The sequence below is a fragment of the Chelon labrosus genome, assembly GCF_963514085.1.
Source record: "Chelon labrosus genome assembly, chromosome: 24".
Lineage (NCBI taxonomy): Eukaryota > Metazoa > Chordata > Actinopteri > Mugiliformes > Mugilidae > Chelon > Chelon labrosus.
Window position 1 is genome coordinate 14,019,537 of NC_140357.1, and position 23,577 is coordinate 14,043,113.

Sequence of the window (23,577 nt, forward strand, 5' to 3'; positions counted from 1 at the left end):
TCAGTACCTCTAGGAGCAGCTGATCAGCTGACCTGAGACACCCAGCAGAAGTGTAAGGATGGAGAAGCTCAGAGAGGTAAGGTGGAGCCAGACCATTTAAAGATTTAAAGGCAAATAAAAGAATCTTCAAATGAACTGTAAAATGCACAGGCAGCCAGTGGAGGGAGGCCAGAATGGGAGTTATGTGTTCCCTCTTACGTCCTCCACTTAAGAGACCAGCAGCAGCATTCTGGACCAACTGGAGACGTACGAGGGACGACTGGCTGAGCCCAAAATAAAGAGGGTTACAGTTATCCAACTGAGATGTGATGAAGGCATGGATTACTGTCTCAAAGTGCTGATGAGTCAGAAAGGGCTTCACCTTTACCAGCCTCCTAAAGTGCAAAAAGCTGGACTTAACCACTGCACCAATTTGTTGATCCACTTTAAAATCACTGTCCATCTTAAAACCCAAGTTTGAGACTGCTGGCTTTACATCTGCAATTTCCCCATGGAGGGACTAATAAAGGGTTTTCTTATTTTTTCTTATTCATATAAGATGACAAGGGGCCAAAATCAACAGGGAGGGGTTCACAAAAGCCACTGGGACCAAACATCATCACTTCTGTTTTATTTTCATTAACATTTAACAAGTTCAAGACCATCCAGGTTTTACTGTCTTCAAGACACAACAGGAGTGGTTTGAGTGAGAAGGCATCCTTCTTCTTTAGTGGCACATATATCTGACTATCGTCAGCATAACGGTGAAAGGAGATACCATGCTTTCTAAAGATGGAACCCAGAGGCAGTAGATACAATGAAAAAAGCAGGGGCCCTAAAACTGAACCCTGTGGAAACCCATATGACAGCGGAGCAGATCAGGGGTTGCACCACTGCATGTTTAAAACTAAGGGGAACAACACCAGAGGACAGACTGCTGTTAATAATGGACACAACTGACTGCCCTATACTTGGAAAGACCTCTTTAAAAAGTGAGGAGGGACAGTGTCACAGGGAGATCCTGATGGCTTAATATGGGCAACCACATCTTCTAAAAACAACAGAGACACCGACTCAAACTTCTCAAACACAGCAGAGCAAGGAACAGGGCCAGAAGGGTCAGATGTAGGAGCTGAGATGAGAGACCTCACAGTAGCAACCTTATCAATAACAAAGTTCAGGAAGCTATTGAACATTTCAGGGGATGTCTCAGTGCAAACAGGCTGTGGGGCATTAAGAACAGTGTCAATGGTTTTAAATGACACACCTGGGTTGTGATGGTTGGACTCCATCAGTTTTACCAAGTGTTCCCTTTTGGCCTCTTTAACAGTGTTCTGGTAATGGCTCCAACAGTCCTTCAGGATCTGGAAAGAAACCTGCAGAAAGACCGTGAGAGAGAACAAGGTCTAATGTGGGACCAGACACACACTGCACCAAATTAAAAGAGTCAATAATGTTTAAAAAGTCCTTCACCAACGGCTTATCAGGACAACACACATGAATATTAAAATCTCCAATAAAACGGACACCATCATACTTAGGCATCATTTCAACCAGAAGATCAGAAAAGTCATTAATGAAGTCATTAATGTATTTGGGGGGTCGGTAAATGACAGCGTACAGCACCGGGTCAGAGCGACCCACCTCAAATAAGGTGGCTTCAAAGCTGGAGATTGAAGATGAGACAGAACGCTGCTTCCATTTAAAAGCATTGATGTAAACAGTAGCTGTTCCTCCACCACGACCCCATGTCTGTGCGGAGTTGAAATAAGAACAACCTGTCACTAAAAGTTCAACCAGAGCGCTGCAGTCACCGGCACCCATCCAAGTCTCTGTCATACAAAGGAAATCCAGGCCACGGAAGCTGTAGAAATCCATCAGGATAAAGGTTTTCTTCACCAGTCATCTGGTGTTCACCAGGTCAATCCTGGCAGGAGCTGGAGTCTGTGGTTCAGTGGATCAGGGGTCCTGGGACAGCGTCTTATTGATGTGTGTTGACATGAATAGTTGTCTGAATGTTGTGCTGACGTTTGGATGATGTCTGTAGAAGGCTGACATGATGAAGATCCACAATAACACAAGGACAAAGTCACTCTACTCATTTTAGAGAACAGCTGATTGATCAGGACACATTTCAGACCTCAACACATCTGATTGATCATCAATCATTTCATCTTTTATTCTTTATTCAGATTGGGGGGCTGCAGTTTGTCAGAGATCAGCTGTGATTCTCTGGGACCAGCTCTGAAGTCCAGCCCCTCCCATCTGAAACATCTGGACCTGAGCTTCAACAAAAACCTGAAGGATTCAGGAGTGAAGCATCTGTGTGGTTTTCTGAAGAGTCCAGACTGTAGACTGGAGACTCTGAGGTCAGTTCACTCTCTGTTACTGTTGTAGATCTGATATGTTTAATCACCAACTGAATCAACTCAACTCAACTTTATTTATAGAGCACTTTAAAAACAACCACAGCTGAAACAAAGTGCTGTACATAGGTAAGAATAAGAACAGAAGACATAAGACAAACAGTTAAAAACAATAAAACCACTAAAAGCACTAAACTAGAGCAGGGTCTCATGCTGGGTTGAAAGCCAAGGAATAAAAATGGGTTTTAAGACAAGTTTTAAAAATGGACAGTGAGGGGTCTTGTCTGATGTGCAGTGGTAGATGGTTCTATAGTTTGGGAGCAGCAACAGAAAAAGCTCTGTCCCCTCTGAGCTTAGACCTCAGTACCTCTAGGAGCAGCTGATCAGCTGACCTGAGACACCCAGCAGAAGTGTAAGGATGGAGAAGCTCAGAGAGGTAAGGTGGAGCCAGACCATTTAAAGATTTAAAGGCAAATAAAAGAATCTTCAAATGAACTGTAAAATGCACAGGCAGCCAGTGGAGGGAGGCCAGAATGGGAGTTATGTGCTCCCTCTTACGTCCTCCACTTAAGAGACCAGCAGCAGCATTCTGGACCAACTGGAGACGTACGAGGGACGACTGGCTGAGCCCAAAATAAAGAGGGTTACAGTAATCCAGCTGAGATGTGATGAAGGCATGGATTACTGTCTCAAAGTGCTGATGAGTCTGAAAGGGCTTCACCTTTACCAGCCTCCTAAGGTGCAAAAAGCTGGACTTAACCACTGCACCAATTTGTTGATCCACTTTACAATCACTGTCCATCTTAAAACCCAAGTTTGAGACTGCTGGCTTTACATAAGATGACAAGGGGCCCAAATCAACAGGGAGGGGTTCACAAAAGCCACTGGGACCAAACACCATCACTTCTGTTTTATTTTCATTAACATTTAAAAAGTTCAAGACCATCCAGGTTTTAATGTCTTCAACAACTTTCTCAAAGATGTTTGAGATAAAAGGCAGCTTGGAGATGGATCTGAAATTGACCAGCACACTGAGATGGAGGCCAGGTTTCTTAATCAGGGGTTGCACCACTGCATGTTTAAAACTAAGGGGAACAACACCAGAGGACAGACTGCTGTTAATAATGGACACAACTGACTGCCCTATACTTGGAAAGACCTCTTTAAAAAGTCAGGAGGGACAGCGTCACAGGGAGATCCTGATGGCTTAATATGGGCACCCACATCTTCTAAAAACAACAGAGACACCGACTCAAACTTCTTAAACACAGCAGAGCAAGGAACAGGGTCAGAAGGGTCAGATGTAGGAGCTGAGATGAGAGACCTCACAGTAGCAACCTTATCAGTTAAAAAGTTCAGGAAGCTATTGAACATTTCAGGGGATGTCTCAGTGCAAACAGGCTGTGGGGCATTAAGAACAGTGTCAATGGTTTTAGATAACACACCTGGGTTGTGATGGTTGGACTCCATCAGTTTTACCAAGTGTTCCCTTTTGGCCTCTTTAACAGTTTTCTGGTAATGGCTCCAACAGTCCTTCAGGATCTGGAAAGAAACCTGCAGAAAGACCGTGAGAGAGAACAAGGTCTAATGTGGGACCAGACACACACTGCACCAAATTAAAAGAGTCAATAATGTTTAAAAAGTCCTTCACCAACGGTTTATCAGGACAACACACATGAATATTAAAATCTCCAATAAAAAGGACACCATCATACTTAGGCATCATTTCAGCCAGAATATCAGAAAAGTCATTAATGAAGTCCTTATTGTATTTGGGGGGTCGGTAAATGACAGCGTACAGCACCGGGTCAGAGCGACCCACCTCAAATAAGGTGGCTTCAAAGCTGGAGATTGAAGATGAGACAGAACGCTGCTTCCATTTAAAAGCATTGATGTAAACAGTAGCTGTTCCTACACCACGACCCCATGTCTGTGGGGAGTTGACATAAGAACAAGCTGTCGCTAAAAGTTCAACCAGAGCGCTGCAGTCACCGGCACCCATCCAAGTCTCTGTCACACAGAGGAAATCCAGGCCACGGGAGCTGTAGAAATCCATCAGGATAAAGGTTTGGTTCACCAGTCATCTGGTGTTCACCAGGCTAATCCTGGCAGGAGCTGGAGTCTGTGGTTCAGTGGATCAGGGGTCCTGGGACAGCGTCTTATTGATGTGTGTTGACATGAATAGTTGTCTGAATGTTGTGCTGACGTTTGGATGATGTCTGTAGAAGGCTGACATGATGAAGATCCACAATAACACAAGGACAAAGTCACTCTACTCATTTTAGAGAACAGCTGATTGATCAGGACACATTTCAGACATCAACACATCTGATTGATCATCAATCATTTCATCTTTTATTCTTTATTCAGATTGGGTGGCTGCAGTTTGTCAGAGATCAGCTGTGATTCTCTGGGACCAGCTCTGAAGTCCAACCCCTCCCATCTGAAACTTCTGGACCTGAGCTTCAACAACAACCTGAAGGATTCAGGAGTGAAGCAGCTGTGTGGTTTTCTGGAGAGTCCAGACTGTAGACTGGAGACTCTGAGGTCAGTTCACTGTCTGTTACTGTTGTAGATCTGATATGTTTAATCACCAACTGAATCAACTCAACTCAACTTTATTTATAGAGCACTTTAAAAACAACCACAGCTGAAACAAAGTGCTGTACATAGGTAAGAATATGAACAGAAGACATAAGACAAACAATTAAAAACAATAAAAACACTAAAAGCACTAAACTAGAGCAGGGTCTCATGCTGGGTTGAAAGCCAAGGAATAAAAATGGGTTTTAAGACAAGTTTTAAAAATGGACAGTGAGGGGTCTTGTCTGATGTGCAGTGGTAGATGGTTCTATAGTTTGGGAGCAGCAACAGAAAAAGCTCTGTCCCCTCTGAGCTTAGACCTCAGTACCTCTAGGAGCAGCTGATCAGCTGACCTGAGACACCCAGCAGAAGTGTAAGGATGGAGAAGCTCAGAGAGGTAAGGTGGAGCCAGACCATTTAAAGATTTAAAGGCAAATAAAAGAATCTTCAAATGAACTCTAAAATGCACAGGCAGCCAGTGGAGGGAGGCCAGAATGGGAGTTATGTGCTCCCTCTTACGTCCTCCAGTTAAGAGACCAGCAGCAGCATTCTGGACCAACTGGAGACGTACGAGGGACGACTGGCTGAGCCCAAAATAAAGAGGGTTACAGTAATCCAGCTGAGATGTGATGAAGGCATGGATTACTGTCTCAAAGTGCTGATGAGTCAGAAAGGGATTCACCTTTACCAGCCTCCTAAGGTGAAAACAGCTGGACTTAACCACTGCACCAATTTGTTGATCCACTTTAAAATCACTGTCCATCTTAAAACCCAAGTTTGAGACTGCTGGCTTTACATAAGATGACAAGGGGCCCAAATCAACAGGGAGGGGTTCCCAAAAGCCACTGGGACCAAACACCATCACTTCTGTTTTATTTTCATTAACATTTAAAAAGTTCAAGACCATCCAGGTTTTAATGTCTTCAAGACACAACAGGAGTGGTTTGAGTGAGAAGGCATCCTTCTTCTTTAGTGACACATATATCTGACTATCGTCAGCATAACAGTGAAAGGAGATACCATGCTTTCTAAAGATGGAACCCAGAGGCAGTAGATACAATGAAAAAAGCAGGGGCCCTAAAACTGAATGCTGTGGAACCCCATATGACAGCGGAGCAGATCAGGGGTTGCACCACTGCATGTTTAAAACTAAGGGGAACAACACCAGAGGACAGACTGCTGTTAATAATGGACACAACTGACTGCCCTATACTTGGAAAGACCTCTTTAAAAAGTCAGGAGGGACAGCGTCACAGGGAGATCCTGATGGCTTAATATGGGCAACCACATCTTCTAAAAACAACAGAGACACCAAATCAAACTTCTCAAACACAGCAGAGCAAGGAACAGGGTCAGAAGGGTCAGATGTAGGAGCTGAGATGAGAGACCTCACAGTAGCAACCTTATCAATAAAAAAGTTCAGGAAGCTATTGAACATTTCAGGGGATGTCTCAGTGCAAACAGGCTGTGGGGCATTAAGAACAGTGTCAATGGTTTTAAATAACACACCTGGGTTGTGATGGTTGGACTCCATCAGTTTTACCAAGTGTTCCCTTTTGGCCTCTTTAACAGTGTTCTGGTAATGGCTCCAACAGTCCTTCAGGATCTGGAAAGAAACCTGCAGAAAGACCGTGAGAGAGAACAAGGTCTACTGTGGGACCACACACACACTGCACCAAATTAAAAGAGTCAATAATGTTTAAAAAGTCCTTCACCAACGGCTTATCAGGACAACACACATGAATATTAAAATCTCCAATAAAACGGACACCATCATACTTAGGCATCATTTCAGCCAGAAGATCAGAAAAGTCATTAATGAAGTCATTAATGTATTTGGGGGGTCGGTAAATGACAGCGTACAGCACCGGGTCAGAGCGACCCACCTCAAATAAGGTGGCTTCAAAGCTGGAGACAGAACGCTGCTTCCATTTAAAAGCATTGATGTAAACAGTAGCTGTTCCTCCACCACGACCCCATGTCTGTGGGGAGTTGAAATAAGAACAACCTGTCGCTAAAAGTTCAACCAGAGCGCTGCAGTCACTGGCACCCATCCAAGTCTCTGTCACACAGAGGAAATCCAGGCCACGGGAGCTGTAGAAATCCATCAGGATAAAGGTTTGGTCCACCAGTCATCTGGTGTTCACCAGGTCAATCCTGGCAGGAGCTGGAGTCTGTGGTTCAGTGGATCAGGGGTCCTGGGACAGCGTCTTATTGATGTGTGTTGACATGGATAGTTGTCTGAATGTTGTGCTGACGTTTGGATGATGTCTGTAGAAGGCTGACATGATGAAGATCCACAATAACACAATGACAAAGTCACTCTACTCATTTTAGAGAACAGCTGATTGATCAGGACACATTTCAGACCTCAACACATCTGATTGATCATCAATCATTTCATCTTTTATTCTTTATTCAGGTTGAGGAGCTGCAGTTTGTCAGAGATCAACTGTGATTCTCTGGGACCAGCTCTGAAGTCCAACCCCTCCCATCTGAAACATCTGGACCTGAGTAACAACAACCTGAAGGATTCAGGAGTGAAGCATCTGTGTGGTTTTCTGGAGAGTCCAGACTGTAGACTGGAGACTCTGAGGTCAGTTCACTGTCTGTTACTGTTGTAGATCTGATATGTTTAATCACCAACTGAATCAACTCAACTCAACTTTATGTATAGAGCACTTTAAAAACAACCACAGCTGAAACAAAGTGCTGTACATAGGTAAGAATAAGAACAGAAGACATAAGACAAACAATTAAAAACAATAAAAACACTAAACTAGAGCAGGGTCTCATGCTGGGTTGAAAGCCAAGGAATAAAAATGGGTTTTAAGACAAGTTTTAAAAATCGACAGTGAGGGGTCTTGACTGATGTGCAGTGGTAGATGGTTCTATAGTTTGGGAGCAGCAACAGAAAAAGCTCTGTCCCCTCTGAGTTTAGACCTCAGTACCTCTAGGAGCAGCTGATCAGCTGACCTGAGACACCCAGCAGAAGTGTAAGGATGGAGAAGCTCAGAGAGGTAAGGTGGAGCCAGACCATTTAAAGATTTAAAGGCAAATAAAAGAATCTTCAAATGAACTCTAAAATGCACAGGCAGCCAGTGGAGGGAGGCCAGAATGGGAGTTATGTGCTCCCTCTTACGTCCTCCAGTTAAGAGACCAGCAGCAGCATTCTGGACCAACTGGAGACGTACGAGGGACGACTGGCTGAGCCCAAAATGAAGAGGGTTACAGTAATCCAGCTGAGATGTGATGAAGGCATGGATTACTGTCTCAAAGTGCTGATGAGTCAGAAAGGGCTTCACCTTTACCAGCCTCCTAAGGTGCAAAAAGCTGGACTTAACCACTGCACAAATTTGTTGATCCACTTTAAAATCACTGTCCATCTTAAAACCCAAGTTTGAAACTGCTGGCTTTACATAAGATGACAAGGGGCCCAAATCAACAGGGAGGGGTTCACAAAAGCCACTGGGACCAAACACCATCACTTCTGTTTCATTTTCATTAACATTTAAACAGTTCAAGACAATCCAGGTTTTAATGTCTTCAAGACACAACAGGAGTGGTTTGAGTGAGAAGGCATCCTTCTTCTTTAGTGGCACATATATCTGACTATCGTCAGCATAACAGTGAAAGGAGATACCATGCTTTCTTAAGATGGAACCCAGAGGCAGTAGATACAATGAAAAAAGCAGGGGCCCTAATACTGAACCCTGTGGAACCCCATATGACAGCGGAGCAGAGCAGGTGTTGTACCACTGCATGTTTAAAACTAAGGGGAACAACACCAGAGGACAGACTGCTGTTAATAATGGACACAACTGGACTTCCGGGGGCGGCGCGGAGCAAGATGGCAGCATAGAGCAGAGCTCCTGAGTCGATTAGACAATATTTTCCCCCAAACTACGAAAATATCGAGAATACGAATTCCAAACTGATAAATAATGAGTGGGGGACGAGGACAGAGAAGTTTGAGGAAAAAAACAATGTCCAAAGGCCAAGAAGAACACGAGTTTGAAGACGAGGCGGCAAGCGGGGAAAATGACGACTACACACAGGCACACACGTTACTCGAGGGACTCGCTAATATTACGAGAGAGATACGCAACCTAAAAAGGGAGATGAAACAAGATCTCACAACATTCAAAGACGAATTTAAAGAAGAGGTGAGGCGAGAGTTTGCCGGCTTTAAGGATGAAACTAACCGAAAATTGGCACAAAATGTCGCGGAAATACAAGAGCAGCGGAAGGACATCACTGAGGCACAGGAACGATTGGCGGAGTTGGAGGAGTGGAACATCGAGGCGAAGGAAGCCATCCTCACTCTATTGAAACAGCAGACAAAACTTCAAGAGAAGTTGACCGAAGTGGAGGGACACGGAAGACGTTGTAATTTGAGGATTTACAATGTGGCTGAACGGGACAATGAGTCTGTGACAGAGCTGGTGGAGGGACTACTCAGCCGAGAACTCGCGTTACCGGTTGGAACTGAACTTCATATTCAACACGCGCACAGAAGTCTCGGTAAGAAACCGCCACCAGGAGCATCCCCGAGGTCTATTGTGGTCAATTTTCTTAAATATGAGACTAAAGAGAGCATTCTTGCTAAAGCCTGGAAAGAGAAAATAATAGTCAAGGGGAGGCAGATATTTTTCGACCACGACTACCCCACCGAGGTGTTGAAAAAACGTAAATCCTACTCCGAAATGAAAAAGATTCTGAAAGACAAAAAGATACGCTTCCAGACACCTCTGAGTAGGATAAGGATTCACTGGTCAGACGAGCCCAAGATCTACAACAACGCTGAAGACACAGAATAAGAATAAGAATAAGAATAAGAAAACCTTTATTAGTCCCGCAATGGGGAAATTGCAGTTCACAACAGCTTACAGAAAGATGCAGAATAAAAGAAAAATAGCAAGAGCAAAAGGGTAGCTATAAAAGATAAATAGTGGAACATGATCAGGTAAAAATATTGCACATATTGAGTTTTAATATTGCACGGGTTGAATTGTAAAAAATGTTTTTACACTTATGGTGTAATACTATTGCACGTATTAAGATTGTTCATTGTGGAGTCTAACAGCAGCAGGAAGGAAAGACCTTCTGTATCTTTCCTTCACACATCGAGGGTGAAGCAGTCTGTCACTGAAGCTGCTCCTCAGTCCTGTCAGATCACCATGCAGGGGGTGGGACTCATTGTCCAGCATGGATGACAGTTTAGCCAGAACTCTCCTGTCACCCACCTCCCCCACTGAGTCCAGAGGGCAGCCCAGGACAGAGCTGGACTTCCTGATGATCTTATCCAGCTTCTTCCTGTCCCTCTCTGTGATGCCACTGTTCCAGCAGACCACTCCGTACAGGATGGCTGATGCCACTACAGAGTCATAGAAGGTCTTCAGGAGTGCCCCTTTCACTCCAAAAGACCTCAGTCTCCTCAGAAGGTAGAGCCTGCTCTGTCCCTTCCTGTAGAGTGCGTCGGTGTGGTTAGTCCAGTCCAATTTGGTGTTGAGGTGAACACCCAGGTACTTATAAGAGTCCACTTGCTCAATGTCCATTCCCTGGATGTTCACTGGTGAGGGGGGGGCAGAACGACGTCTACGGAAATCCACCACCATCTCCTTGGTCTTCCCAGCGTTGATCAGGAGGTGGTTTCGTTGACACCATTCCACAAAGTTCCCCGTCAGTCCTCTGTACTCTGCATCGTCGTCACCTCTGATGAGGCCAACAATCGCAGAGTCGTCTGAGAACTTCTGCAGTACACAGCCGTCTGTGTTGTGTCTGAAGTCTGCTGTGTAGAGGGTGAAAAGAAAGGGGGTCAGAACAGTCCCCTGGGGGGCACCCGTGCTACTGGTGAGCAGGTCAGACACACAGTTCCTGTTTTTCACAAACTGTGGTCGGTCTGTGAGATAGTCCAGGATCCATGTGGACAGCTGGTGGTCCACACCCATCCTCTCCAGTTTGTCCCTCAGAATCACCGGCTGGATGGTGTTGAACGCACTGGAGAAATCAAAGAAGGTGATTCTCACAGTGCTGCCGGGCTCTTCCAGGTGAGAGAGAGCTCGGTGTAGCAGGAAGATAACGGCGTCCTCCACTCCAACATTAGGACGGTAGGCAAACTGTAGTGGGTCCATGGAGGGGCCCACCTCAGAGCGGAGATGTCCCAGTATCAGTCTCTGCAGTGTCTTCATCAGGTGGGATGTTAGAGCCACCGGTCTGTAGCTGCTGAGGTCTTTCGGGTGCGATGTTTTGGGCACCGGTACCACACACGAGGTCTTCCAAATCTGTGGTACCACTCTCAGCTCAAGGCTCAGGTTGAAGACATGCTCCATAACTCCAGACAGTTCATCTGCACATGACTTAAGGAGCCTGGAGCTGATACCGTCCGGTCCAGCTGCTTTCCTCGCCTTTATCTTCCTGAGCTCCTTTCTCACCTGGTCTGCTGTGAAGGACAGGGGTGGGGGACATGCGGGAAAGGGGGCTCGAGATGGGTGAGCAGCATGTCAACGAACCCTCACTGGCGGAACGGATCCAGAGAGCTTCACCATGGCAACGCGTCGGAGAGAGGCAGGTGATAAAGCAAGGGCCCGGTGCAACCAAGGATGCTGGTCATGACGCAGCGAACCGAGCGAGAACAAAGCTGCAAGAATTTCGAAGATGAGGAGACAATGAAGACGGAGAATGGGGGGGCGGGGGTTCCTGGGTAACCCAGACTAAATGCCTCCTGTTTTTAAGTTAAAGACTTCACTTTGGCTGGGTAAGCAAATAGAGCCAGAAAAATTGTAGGCTATAGATAATAAGTGCCCCATCTTCCTTTGTTTTTTGTATTTCTTGTTTTGTTTGGTTGTTTGTTTTGATGGGTAAACTGGAGGTTTTTTTATTTTTGTTAGGCTACAACAAGAAGGGTACCACTAAGGAAGACTTGAAATGGGGAATTTTGGGGTCACCCCCCCCCCCCCCCTTACAAATGAGACTTCTCTAATGTTTATGTTTACATGTGAATCGACGGAGAGAGCTATTAAGTTAGTGACTGTTGGACTTATCTAGTGGTATGGGAAGGCCTATCTTAGGTACACCCCAAACCACTAGGGGGGGCCTTCTGTTGAGAAAAAGTTACCCCCCACTCCCACCAACAGGGAGACAGGGCCCATGGGGAGTGAGGTCCTTTTTTGCTGGGGAGTTCAGTTTTTGTGTTCGTTCATACTTTGTTCATGAGAAAACGTTGGTTAACAACTTTACAGTGGAGGGACTAGGCACTATTCCAAGGGATATAAACAATGCAACATAATGATATAATGGTGGTGTCACTGAATATTAACGGCTTAAACAATATCAAAAAAAGAAATAAAACTTTATCTAAATTTAGGAGAGAGAAAATGCAGGTTATCTTTCTTCAAGAAACTCACCTATCACAGGAGGAACATGTAAAGTTTAAAAAGTTGGGCTACAGGAACTCATTCTCCAGTTCCTTTGGGCATAATCACAAGAGGGGCGTGATGATACTGATCTCTAACACAGTAAACTTTGAATTGATCAAAGAAATCAATGACAAGAAAGGAAGATATATCACGATAAAGGGTAAATTAGAAAACCAATTGGTGACACTGCTCAATGTGTATGCTCCTCCAGAGAGTGGAAAAGCATTTTATGAAAAAGTTTTTGATCTTATAAATTTGGAAACAGATGGGACATTAGTGTGTGGTGGGGATTTTAATGTGGTACTGAATTATGGGTTAAACACTACAAGTATGAGGACAAACAAAAAACAAATTAATAGGTATATGAATACAATGATGCCAGAAATGGATATACAGGATGTATGGCGAGAACTCCACCCACTTGACCGGGATTATACCTACTATTCAGCGCCACATGCCATGTACTCCAGAATTGATTATTTCTTAATGAGTAAAGGAGATATACACAAAGTGAGGGAATGTAAAATAGGAGTGGCCGATGTGTCAGATCACAGTGCAATTTATTTAAAAATTCATTTGAATGACAAGAGGAAAAATACAGTATGGAGACTCAACGAAGGCATACTGAACAATGAGAGATTTGTTAAAGAAATAAAAGGGGAAATAATTAGATACCGGGAGGAAAATGACAATGGGGAAGTTGATCCGGCAATCTTATGGGATGCCCTGAAGGCAGTGATTAGAGGGAGGCTGATTTCTCACACAGCATTTTTAAAGAAGGTCAGACTAGAAACATATCAGAAACAAATTGAAAAATTAAAGGAACTGGAACAGCAACACAAGCAATCAAAAGATTCAGACATACTGAATCAGATTAAAGAAGTTAGGGAAAAAATAGATGATATATTGTTGGAAGAGGTGGAAAGGAAAGCAAGGTTTACAAAACAGACTTACTATGAGGGAGGATCTAAAGCCACTAAAGTCATGGCTAGACGCATTAGGAAACAACAAGCAATAACTAATATACATAAAATAAGGGACGTTGCGACTAATAAAACTCTGCATGAACCAGAAGAAATAGAAAAGGTATTTGAGAAATATTACTATAACTTATATTCACAACCTACTTCTGTAGGTGAAGAACACCTGACAGAGATTCTAGACAACTTGGATTTGCCGACAATAGGCACAAAACAGAATGCAATATTGACTTCAGAGATTACAGTAGAAGAGATTAAAGAGGCAATTAGTCGGGCAAAATCAGGAAAGTCACCAGGAGCTGATGGAATGGGAGCTTCCTTCTATAAAACATTCAAGGAAGAGTTAATCCCACTACTCCAGGACTCATTTAATTATAGTCTCAGATCAGGCAAGATCCCTCCCTCATGGAAGGAAGCCATTATTTCCATTATTCCAAAGGTAGGGAAAGACAAAGAATATTGCTGTAACTACAGACCCATATCGCTTTTAAATGTGGATTATAAACTTTGCACCTCAATTATAGCTAAAAGATTGGAGACATTTATGCAGGATTTGATTGACGAGGACTAGACTGGTTTTGTTAAAGAAAGACAAACACAAGATAACATAATAAGGAGTTGACATGTTATAGAAAATATACAGAGCAAGGGGGAAAGTGCAGTTTTGGTAAGCATGGATGCCGAAAAGGCTTTCGATAGTGTGAGTTGGGTATTTCTATACAAGGTATTGGAAAAATTTGGTTTTAATAAGGATTCTGTGAATTGCATTAAGTCGTTATATCAGGAGCCTATGGCAAGGATTAGAATAAATGGTAGTTTGACAAAAAGTTTCACTCTGGAAAGGGGGACAAGACAGGGGTGCGGCCTCTCTCCGAGTCTATTCGCGTTATTTATCGAACCGCTAGCCCAAATGATCAGGCAGGAGGAAGAAATTAAAGGGGTGAAAATAGGAAGGGAGGAACATAAGATAGGATTATTTGCGGATGACATATTGATTTTTTTAAAGCAACCCAACAAAAGTTTCCCAAAACTCATTAGGCTACTGGAGAATTATGGAAAATATTCGGGTTACAAAATCAATGTTACAAAAACACAGATCTTGTCAATAAACCACTCCCCGGCCCAAGAGATAAAGGATACATATAAACTCAATTGGAATGCCAAATCAATAAAGTACTTGGGAGTAAATGTTACAAAAGGAATAGACAAGCTATATGATGCAAATTACACTAAAATAAATCAAGAAATTCGGAGAGACTTGGAGAGATGGTCTGCTATTTTTTTTTACTTCAGCTCAAGGATAGAAATAATTAAGATAAGTGTCTTACCGAGACTCTTATACTTATTTCAGTCTCTGCCAGTAAAGATTCCTCCGAAGCAGTTTACTGAATGGGATAGGTGGATATCAAGGTTTGTGTGGGGAGGAAAGAAACCTAGGACCAGATACAAAACTCTGCAGCTCCCCAAAGGTGAGGGAGGACTGGCTCTGCCGAACCTCGAGGAGTACTTCTATGCCGCACAAATCAGACCCTTGATATGTTGGTGTAACAATGATTATCTTTCAAGATGGAAAAGTATAGAAATAGAGCAGGCGGGCGTTGAAGTACGAAACTTGATAGCATATAAAGGCCTACTGGGAAAAATAGGTAACCAATTGAATGTAATAACCAAAAATACAATTGAAATATGGAATACCGTTGTTGAGGGGTATGAACTAGAGAAAGAGGTAAAGAATTTGAGCTGGTTTGCATTTGACGATAGGTTTATGCCTGGGATAAATGACAAAGGGTTTAAACAATGGGCAAAAAAAGGGATCACAGCAATGTGTACAATGGTTGAACGGGGTAAGCTGCTGAGTTTTGAGAAGTTGAGGGATAGATTTGGATTAGATGAACATGAACAATATCGCTACCTGCAAATAAAGGATTATTGTGAGAAAGAGATAAAGACTGATGCTGATAACAAGGTTGGTGAGGTATTTCGGAGAGCTTATGAGGGTAGGGAATGCGGAGTGGTCTCAGTCCTTTATAAAGGTTTGATGTCATGTGGAAAGTCTTCCTTTGTGTCGGGGAAAGGTGGGAAAGGGAATTGGGGGAGCGAATAGCAGAGGAAGAGTGGTGTAGTGTTTGTGGGGCACGGTGCGCGTCCACTGGCTCCGGGATCTGGGGAGAGTTCAACTGGAGGAATGTGGTCAGATTTTTTATAGCACCCAGGGTTGAGGGGGGGGCGGTGTCTGTTCCGCGGTCGTGCTGGGGGGCGTGTGGCCGCATGGATGTTGACCATGCACGTGGGTTCTGATCCTGCCGAGAGTTGAAAGGATGCTGAGACAAGGTGTGGAGGGGTTTGCAGAGAGTGGTGGGATGTGAGATACCGGGGGCGTGTGGGATGCTCTGCTTGGGGAGTCTGGCACGGGATGCGGTGCGAGGAGGGGATGGGTGTCTGGTTGGGGTGTTGTTGTCGGCCAGTGGAAGAACAGTTGCCAGAGTGTGGCGCGGGGTGGACCCCCCGAGGGGGGGGGGCGGTGGATGTGCACTGTGGAAGAGATTTTTGTGGTGGAGGGAGTCGCGCATGGACTGGGACTACAGGAGACACAATTTGAGGATGAGTGTAGGGGATGGACTGATTGCAGGGGACGAGGGGGGGACACACCATCATTGCCACTGAACAGTGGGGACTTTGATATGGGGATGGGTGTTTGGCTATGTGTGTGTGATGTGCCCTGACACTGTAGTTGTTGAAAGAAAATTTGAATAAAAAAAAATAAGTTAAATAAAAAAAAATAAAAAATAATGGACACAACTGACTACCCTATACTTGGAAAGACCTCTTTAAAAAGTGAGGAGGGACAGCGTCACAGGGAGATCCTGGTGGCTTAATATGGGAAACCACATCTTCTAAAAACAACAGAGACACACACTCAAACTTCTCAAACACAGCAGAGCAAGGAACAGGGTCAGAAGGGTCAGATGTAGGAGCTGAGATGAGAGACCTCACAGTAGCAACCTTATCAATAAAAAAGTTCAGGAAGCTATTGAACATTTCAGGGGATGTCTCAGTGCAAACAGGCTGTGGGGCATTAAGAACAGTGTCAATGGTTTTAAATAACACACCTGGGTTGTGATGGTTGGACTCCATCAGTTTTACCAAGTGTTCCCTTTTGGCCTCTTTAACAGTGTTCTGGTAATGGCTCCAACAGTCCTTCAGGATCTGGAAAGAAACCTGCAGAAAGACCGTGAGAGAGAACAAGATCTAATGTGGGACCAGACACACACTGCACCAAATTAAAAGAGTCAATAATGTTTAAAAAGTCCTTCACCAATGGCTTATCAAGACAACACACATGAATATTAAAATCTCCAATAAAAAGGACACCATGATACTTAGGCATCATTTCAGCCAGAAGATCAGAAAAGTCATTAATGAAGTCCTTATTGTATTTGGGGGGTCGGTAAATGACAGCGTACAGCACCGGGTCAGAGCGACCCACCTCAAATAAGGTGGCTTCAAAGCTGGAGATTGAAGATGAGACAGAACGCTGCTTCCATTTAAAAGCATTGATGTAAACAGTAGCTGTTCCTCCACCACGACCCCATGTCTGTGGGGAGTTGAAATAAGAACAACCTGTCGCTAAAAGTTCAACCAGAGCGCTGCAGTCACCGGCACCCATCCAAGTCTCTGTCACACAGAGGAAATCCAGGCCACGGGAGCTGTAGAAATCCATCAGGATAAAGGTTTGGTTCACCAGTCATCTGGTGTTCACCAGGTCAATCCTGGCAGGAGCTGGAGTCTGTGGTTCAGTGGATCAGGGGTCCTGGGACAGCATCTATCTATAAATCAAGAAGCGTCTGTGTGTCTGTCTGTCTGTGGCACGCATATCTCGCGAACCGTTGGCCCGATTGATTTGAAACGAAGAAGATGTGCACTGCTAAGTTTGACGTTGTTTGGATAAGAAATGTAAAATATATCGGTAAAATAGGTTTTCTCCGCTCTAATATTTCCACTACTCCAGTTGCCATGGCATCAAAAACAGCCACTTTCAGAAATTCACCAAAAACGGAGAGGATGCGCACAAATCTTGAGCACTGTTAACAAATCGGCTTTAGAAGAAACCAAACTCAAGGAGAAATTATATTTTGCCCTGGTAACCCTAATAGGCTCAATATCTTCTCCAGCAGGAAAACTAGCATGTAGTCTGCCATCTATCTATAAATCAAGAAGCGTCTGTGTGTGTGTGTGTGTGTGTGTGTGTGTGTGTGTGTGTGTGTGTGTGTGTGTGTGTGTGTGTGTGTGTGTGTGTGTGTGTGTGTGTGTGTGTGTGTGTGTGTGTGTGTGTGTCTGTCCGTCCGTCCGTCCGTCTGTGGCACGCATATCTCGCGAACCGTTGGCCCGATTGATTTGAAACTGGCCAGGTGTCTCGCTACGGGCACGAAGATGTGCACTGCTAAGTTTGACGTTGTTTGGATAAGAAATGTAAAATATATCGGTAAAATAGGTTTTCTCCACTCTAATATTTCCACTAATCCTCATACACAGCACCTGTAGGCTCCCACTATAGGAATACATACTTCCGACGGGCACTGCACTAGTCTTATTGATGTGTGTTGACATGAATAGTTGTCTGAATGTTGTGCTGACGTTTGGATGATGTCTGTAGAAGGCTGACATGATGAAGATCCACAATAACACAAGGACAAAGTCACTCTACTCATTTTAGAGAACAGCTGATTGATCAGGACACATTTCAGACCTCAACACATCTGATTGATCATCAATCATTTGATCTTTTATTCTTTATTCAGGTTGGAGGACTGCAGTTTGTCAGAGATCAGCTGTGATTCTCTGGGACCAGCTCTGAAGTCCAGCCCCTCCCATCTGAAACTTCTGGACCTGAGATACAACAACCTGAAGGATTCAGGAGTGAAGCATCTGTGTGGTTTTCTGGAGAGTCCAGACTGTAGACTGGAGACTCTGAGGTCAGTTCACTGTCTGTTACTGTTGTAGATATGTTTAATCACCAACTGAATCAACTCAACTCAACTTTATTTATAGAGCACTTTAAAAACAACCACAGCTGAAACAAAGTGCTGTACATAGGTAAGAATATGAACAGAAGACATAAGACAAACAATTAAAAACAATAAAAGCACTAAAAGCACTAAACTAGAGCAGGGTCTCATGCTGGGTTGAAAGCCAAGGAATAAAAATGGGTTTTAAGACAAGTTTTAAAAATGGACAGTGAGGGGTCTTGTCTGATGTGCAGTGGTAGATGGTTCTATAGTTTGGGAGCAGCAACAGAAAAAGCTCTGTCCCCTCTGAGCTTAGACCTCAGTACCTCTAGGAGCAGCTGATCAGCTGACCTGAGACACCCAGCAGAAGTGTAAGGATGGAGAAGCTCAGAGAGGTAAGGTGGAGCCAGACCATTTAAAGATTTAAAGGCAAATAAAAGAATCTTCAAATGAACTCTTAAATGCACAGGCAGCCAGTGGAGGGAGGCCAGAATGGGAGTTATGTGCTCCCTCTTACGTCCTCCAGTTAAGAGACCAGCAGCAGCATTCTGGACCAACTGGAGACGTACGAGGGACGACTGGCTGAGCCCAAAATAAAGAGGGTTACAGTTATCCAGCTGAGATGTGATGAAGGCATGGATTACTGTCTCAAAGTGCTGATGAGTCAGAAAGGGCTTCACCTTTACCAGCCTCCTAAGGTGAAAAAAGCTGGACTTAACCACTGCACAAATTTGTTGATCCACTTTAAAATCACTGTCCATCTTAAAACCCAAGTTTGAGACTGCTGGCTTTACATAAGATGACAAGGGGCCCAAATCAACAGGGAGGGGTTCCCAAAAGCCACTGGGACCAAACACCATCACTTCTGTTTTATTTTCATTAACATTTAAAAAGTTCAAGACCATCCAGGTTTTACTGTCTTCAAGACACAACAGGAGTGGTTTGAGTGAGAAGGCATCCTTCTTCATTAGTGACACATATATCTGACTATCGTCAGCATAACAGTGAAAGGAGATACCATGCTTTCTAAATATGGAACCCAGAGGCAGTAGATACAATGAAAAAAGCAGGGACCCTAAAACTGAACCCTGTGGAACCCCATATGACAGCGGAGCAGAGCAGGGGTTGCACCACTGCATGTTTAAAACTAAGGGGAACAACACCAGAGGACAGACTGCTGTTAATAATGGACACAACTGACTGCCCTATACTTGGAAAGACCTCTTTAAAAAGTCAGGAGGGACAGCGTCACAGGGAGATCCTGATGGCTTAATATGGGAAACCACATCTTCTAAAAACAACAGAGACACCAAATAAAACTTCTCAAACACAGCAGAGCAAGGAACAGGGTCAGAAGGGTCAGATGTAGGAGCTGAGATGAGAGACCTCACAGTAGCAACCTTATCAATAAAAAAGTTCAGGAAGCTATTGAACATTTCAGGGGATGTCTCAGTGCAAACAGGCTGTGGGGCATTAAGAACAGTGTCAATGGTTTTAAATAACACACCTGGGTTGTGATGGTTGGACTCAATCAGTTTTACCAAGTGTTCCCTTTTGGCCTCTTTAACAGTGTTCTGGTAATGGCTCCAACAGTCCTTCAGGATCTGGAAAGAAACCTGCAGAAAGACCGTGAGAGAGAACAAGGTCTAATGTGGGACCAGACACGCACTGCACCAAATTAAAAGAGTCAATAATGTTTAAAAAGTCCTTCACCAACGGCTTATCAGGACAACACACATGAATATTAAAATCTCCAATAAAAAGGACACCATCATACTTAGGCATCATTTCAGCCAGAAGATCAGAAAAGTCATTAATGAAGTCCTTATTGTATTTGGGGGGTCGGTAAATGACAGCGTACAGCACCGGGTCAGAGCGACCCACCTCAAATAAGGTGGCTTCAAAGCTGGAGATTGAAGATGAGACAGAACGCTGCTTCCATTTAAAAGCATTGATGTAAACAGTAGCTGTTCCTCCACCACGACCCCATGTCTGTGGGGAGTTGAAATAAGAACAACCTGTCGCTAAAAGTTCAACCAGAGCGCTGCAGTCACCGGCACCCATCCAAGTCTCTGTCACACAGAGGAAATCCAGGCCACGGGAGCTGTAGAAATCCATCAGGATAAAGGTTTTGTTCACCAGTCATCTGGTGTTCACCAGGTCAATCCTGGCAGGAGCTGGAGTCTGTGGTTCAGTGGATCAGGGGTCCTGGGACAGCGTCTTATTGATGTGTGTTGACATGAATAGTTGTCTGAATGTTGTGCTGACGTTTGGATGATGTCTGTAGAAGGCTGACATGATGAAGATCCACAATAACACAAGGACAAAGTTACTCTACTCATTTTAGAGAACAGCTGATTGATCAGGACACATTTCAGACCTCAACACATCTGATTGATCATCAATCATTTCATCTTTTATTCATTATTCAGATTGGAGAGCTGCAGTTTGTCAGAGATCAACTGTGATTCTCTGGGACCAGCTCTGAAGTCCAACCCCTCCCATCTGAAACATCTGGACCTGAGTAACAACAACCTGAAGGATTCAGGAGTGAAGCAACTGTGTGGTTTTCTGGAGAGTCCAGACTGTAGACTGGAGACTCTGAGGTCAGTTCACTGTCTGTTACTGTTGTAGATCTGATATGTTTAATCACCAACTGAATCAACTCAGCTCAACTTTATTTATAGAGCACTTTAAAAACAACCACGGCTGAAACAAAGTGCTGTACATAGGTAAGAATAAGAACAGAAGACATAAGACAAACAATTAAAAACAATAAAAACACTAAAAGCACTAAACTAGAGCAGGGTCTCATGCTGGGTTGAAAGCCAAGGAATAAAAATGGGTTTTAAGACAAGTTTTAAAAATGGACAGTGAGGGGTCTTGTCTGATGTGCAGTGGTAGATGGTTCTATAGTTTGGGAGCAGCAACAGAAAAAGCTCTGTCCCCTCTGAGCTTAGACCTCAGTACCTCTAGGAGCAGCTGATCAGCTGACCTGAGACACCCAGCAGAAGTGTAAGGATGGAGAAGCTCAGAGAGGTAAGGTGGAGCCAGACCATTTAAAGATTTAAAGGCAAATAAAAGAATCTTCAAATGAACTCTAAAATGCACAGGCAGCCAGTGGAGGGAGGCCAGAATGGGAGTTATGTGCTCCCTCTTACGTCCTCCAGTTAAGAGACCAGCAGCAGCATTCTGGACCAACTGGAGACGTACGAGGGACGACTGGCTGAGCCCAAAATGAAGAGGGTTACAGTAATCCAGCTGAGATGTGATGAAGGCATGGATTACTGTCTCAAAGTGCTGATGAGTCAGAAAGGGATTCACCTTTACCAGCCTCCTAAGGTGAAAAAAGCTGGACTTAACCACTGCACCAATTTGTTGATCCACTTTAAAATCACTGTCCATCTTAAAACCCAAATTTGAGACTGCTGGCTTTACATAAGATGACAAGGGGCCCAAATCAACAGGGAGGGGTTCCCAAAAGCCACTGGGACCAAACACCATCACTTCTGTTTTATTTTCATTAACATTTAAAAAGTTCAAGACCATCCAGGTTTTAATGTCTTCAAGACACAACAGGAGTGGTTTGAGTGAGAAGGCATCCTTCTTCTTTAGTGACACATATATCTGACTATCGTCAGCATAACAGTGAAAGGAGACACCATGCTTTCTAAAGATGGAACCCAGAGGCAGTAGATACAATGAAAAAAGCAGGGGCCCTAAAACTGAACCCTGTGGAACCCCATATGACAGCGGAGCAGATCAGGGGTTGTACCACTGCATGTTTAAAACTAAGGGGAACAACACCAGAGGACAGACTGCTGTTAATAATGGACACAACTGACTGCCCTATACTTGGAAAGACCTCTTTAAAAAGTCAGGAGGGACAGCGTCACAGGGAGATCCTGATGGCTTAATATGGGCAACCACATCTTCTAAAAACAACAGAGATACCGACTCAAACTTCTCAAACACAGCAGAGCAAGGAACAGGGTCAGAAGGGTCAGATGTAGGAGCTGAGATGAGAGACCTCACAGTAGCAACCTTATCAATACAAAAGTTCAGGAAGCTATTGAACATTTCAGGGGATGTCTCAGTGCAAACAGGCTGTGGGGCATTAAGAACAGTGTCAATGGTTTTAAATAACACACCTGGGTTGTGATGGTTGGACTCCATCAGTTTTACCAAGTGTTCCCTTTTGGCCTCTTTAACAGTGTTCTGGTAATGGCTCCAACAGTCCTTCAGGATCTGGAAAGAAACCTGCAGAAAGACCGTGAGAGAGAACAAGGTCTAATGTGGGACCAGACACGCACTGCACCAAATTAAAAGAGTCAATAATGTTTAAAAAGTCCTTCACCAACGGCTTATCAGGACAACACACATGAATATTAAAATCTCCAATAAAAAGACACCATCATACTTAGGCATCATTTTAGCCAGAAGATCAGAAAAGTCATTAATGAAGTCCTTATTGTATTTGGGGGGTCGGTAAATGACAGCGTACAGCACCGGGTCAGAGCGACCCACCTCAAATAAGGTGGCTTCAAAGCTGGAGATTGAAGATGAGACAGAACGCTGCTTCCATTTAAAAGCATTGATGTAAACAGTAGCTGTTCCTCCACCACGACCCCATGTCTGTGGGGAGTTGAAATAAGAACAACCTGTCGCTAAAAGTTCAACCAGAGCGCTGCAGTCACCGGCACCCATCCAAGTCTCTGTCACACAGAGGAAATCCAGGCCACGGGAGCTGTAGAAATCCATCAGGATAAAGGTTTTGTTCACCAGTCATCTGGTGTTCACCAGGTCAATCCTGGCAGGAGCTGGAGTCTGTGGTTCAGTGGATCAGGGGTCCTGGGACAGCGTCTTATTGATGTGTGTTGACATGAATAGTTGTCTGAATGTTGTGCTGACGTTTGGATGATGTCTGTAGAAGGCTGACATGATCAAGATCCACAATAACACAAGGACAAAGTTACTCTACTCATTTTAGAGAACAGCTGATTGATCAGGACACATTTCAGACCTCAACACATCTGATTGATCATCAATCATTTCATCTTTTATTCTTTATTCAGATTGGGGGGCTGCAGTTTGTCAGAGATCAGCTGTGATTCTCTGGGACCAGCTCTGAAGTCCAACCCCTCCCATCTGAAACATCTGGACTTGAGATACAACAACCTGAAGGATTCAGGAGTGAAGCAACTGTGTGGTTTTCTGGAGAGTCCAGACTGTAGACTGGAGACTC

The 23,577-nt window shown here is 44.1% G+C and overlaps 1 protein-coding gene across 1 annotated transcript in view; it reads left to right on the forward strand.

The window, feature by feature from the left end:
• LOC311509579 (NACHT, LRR and PYD domains-containing protein 12-like) overlaps nucleotides 1-23,577 on the forward strand; it is a 59,142-nt gene that overhangs the window by 27,212 nt on the left and 8,353 nt on the right. The window contains exons 9-10 of the mRNA XM_084574811.1: nucleotides 2,172-2,348; nucleotides 4,716-4,892. Of these exons, the coding sequence (XP_084430937.1) occupies nucleotides 2,172-2,348; nucleotides 4,716-4,892 (354 nt within the window). The remainder of the gene's footprint in view (nucleotides 1-2,171; nucleotides 2,349-4,715; nucleotides 4,893-23,577) is intronic.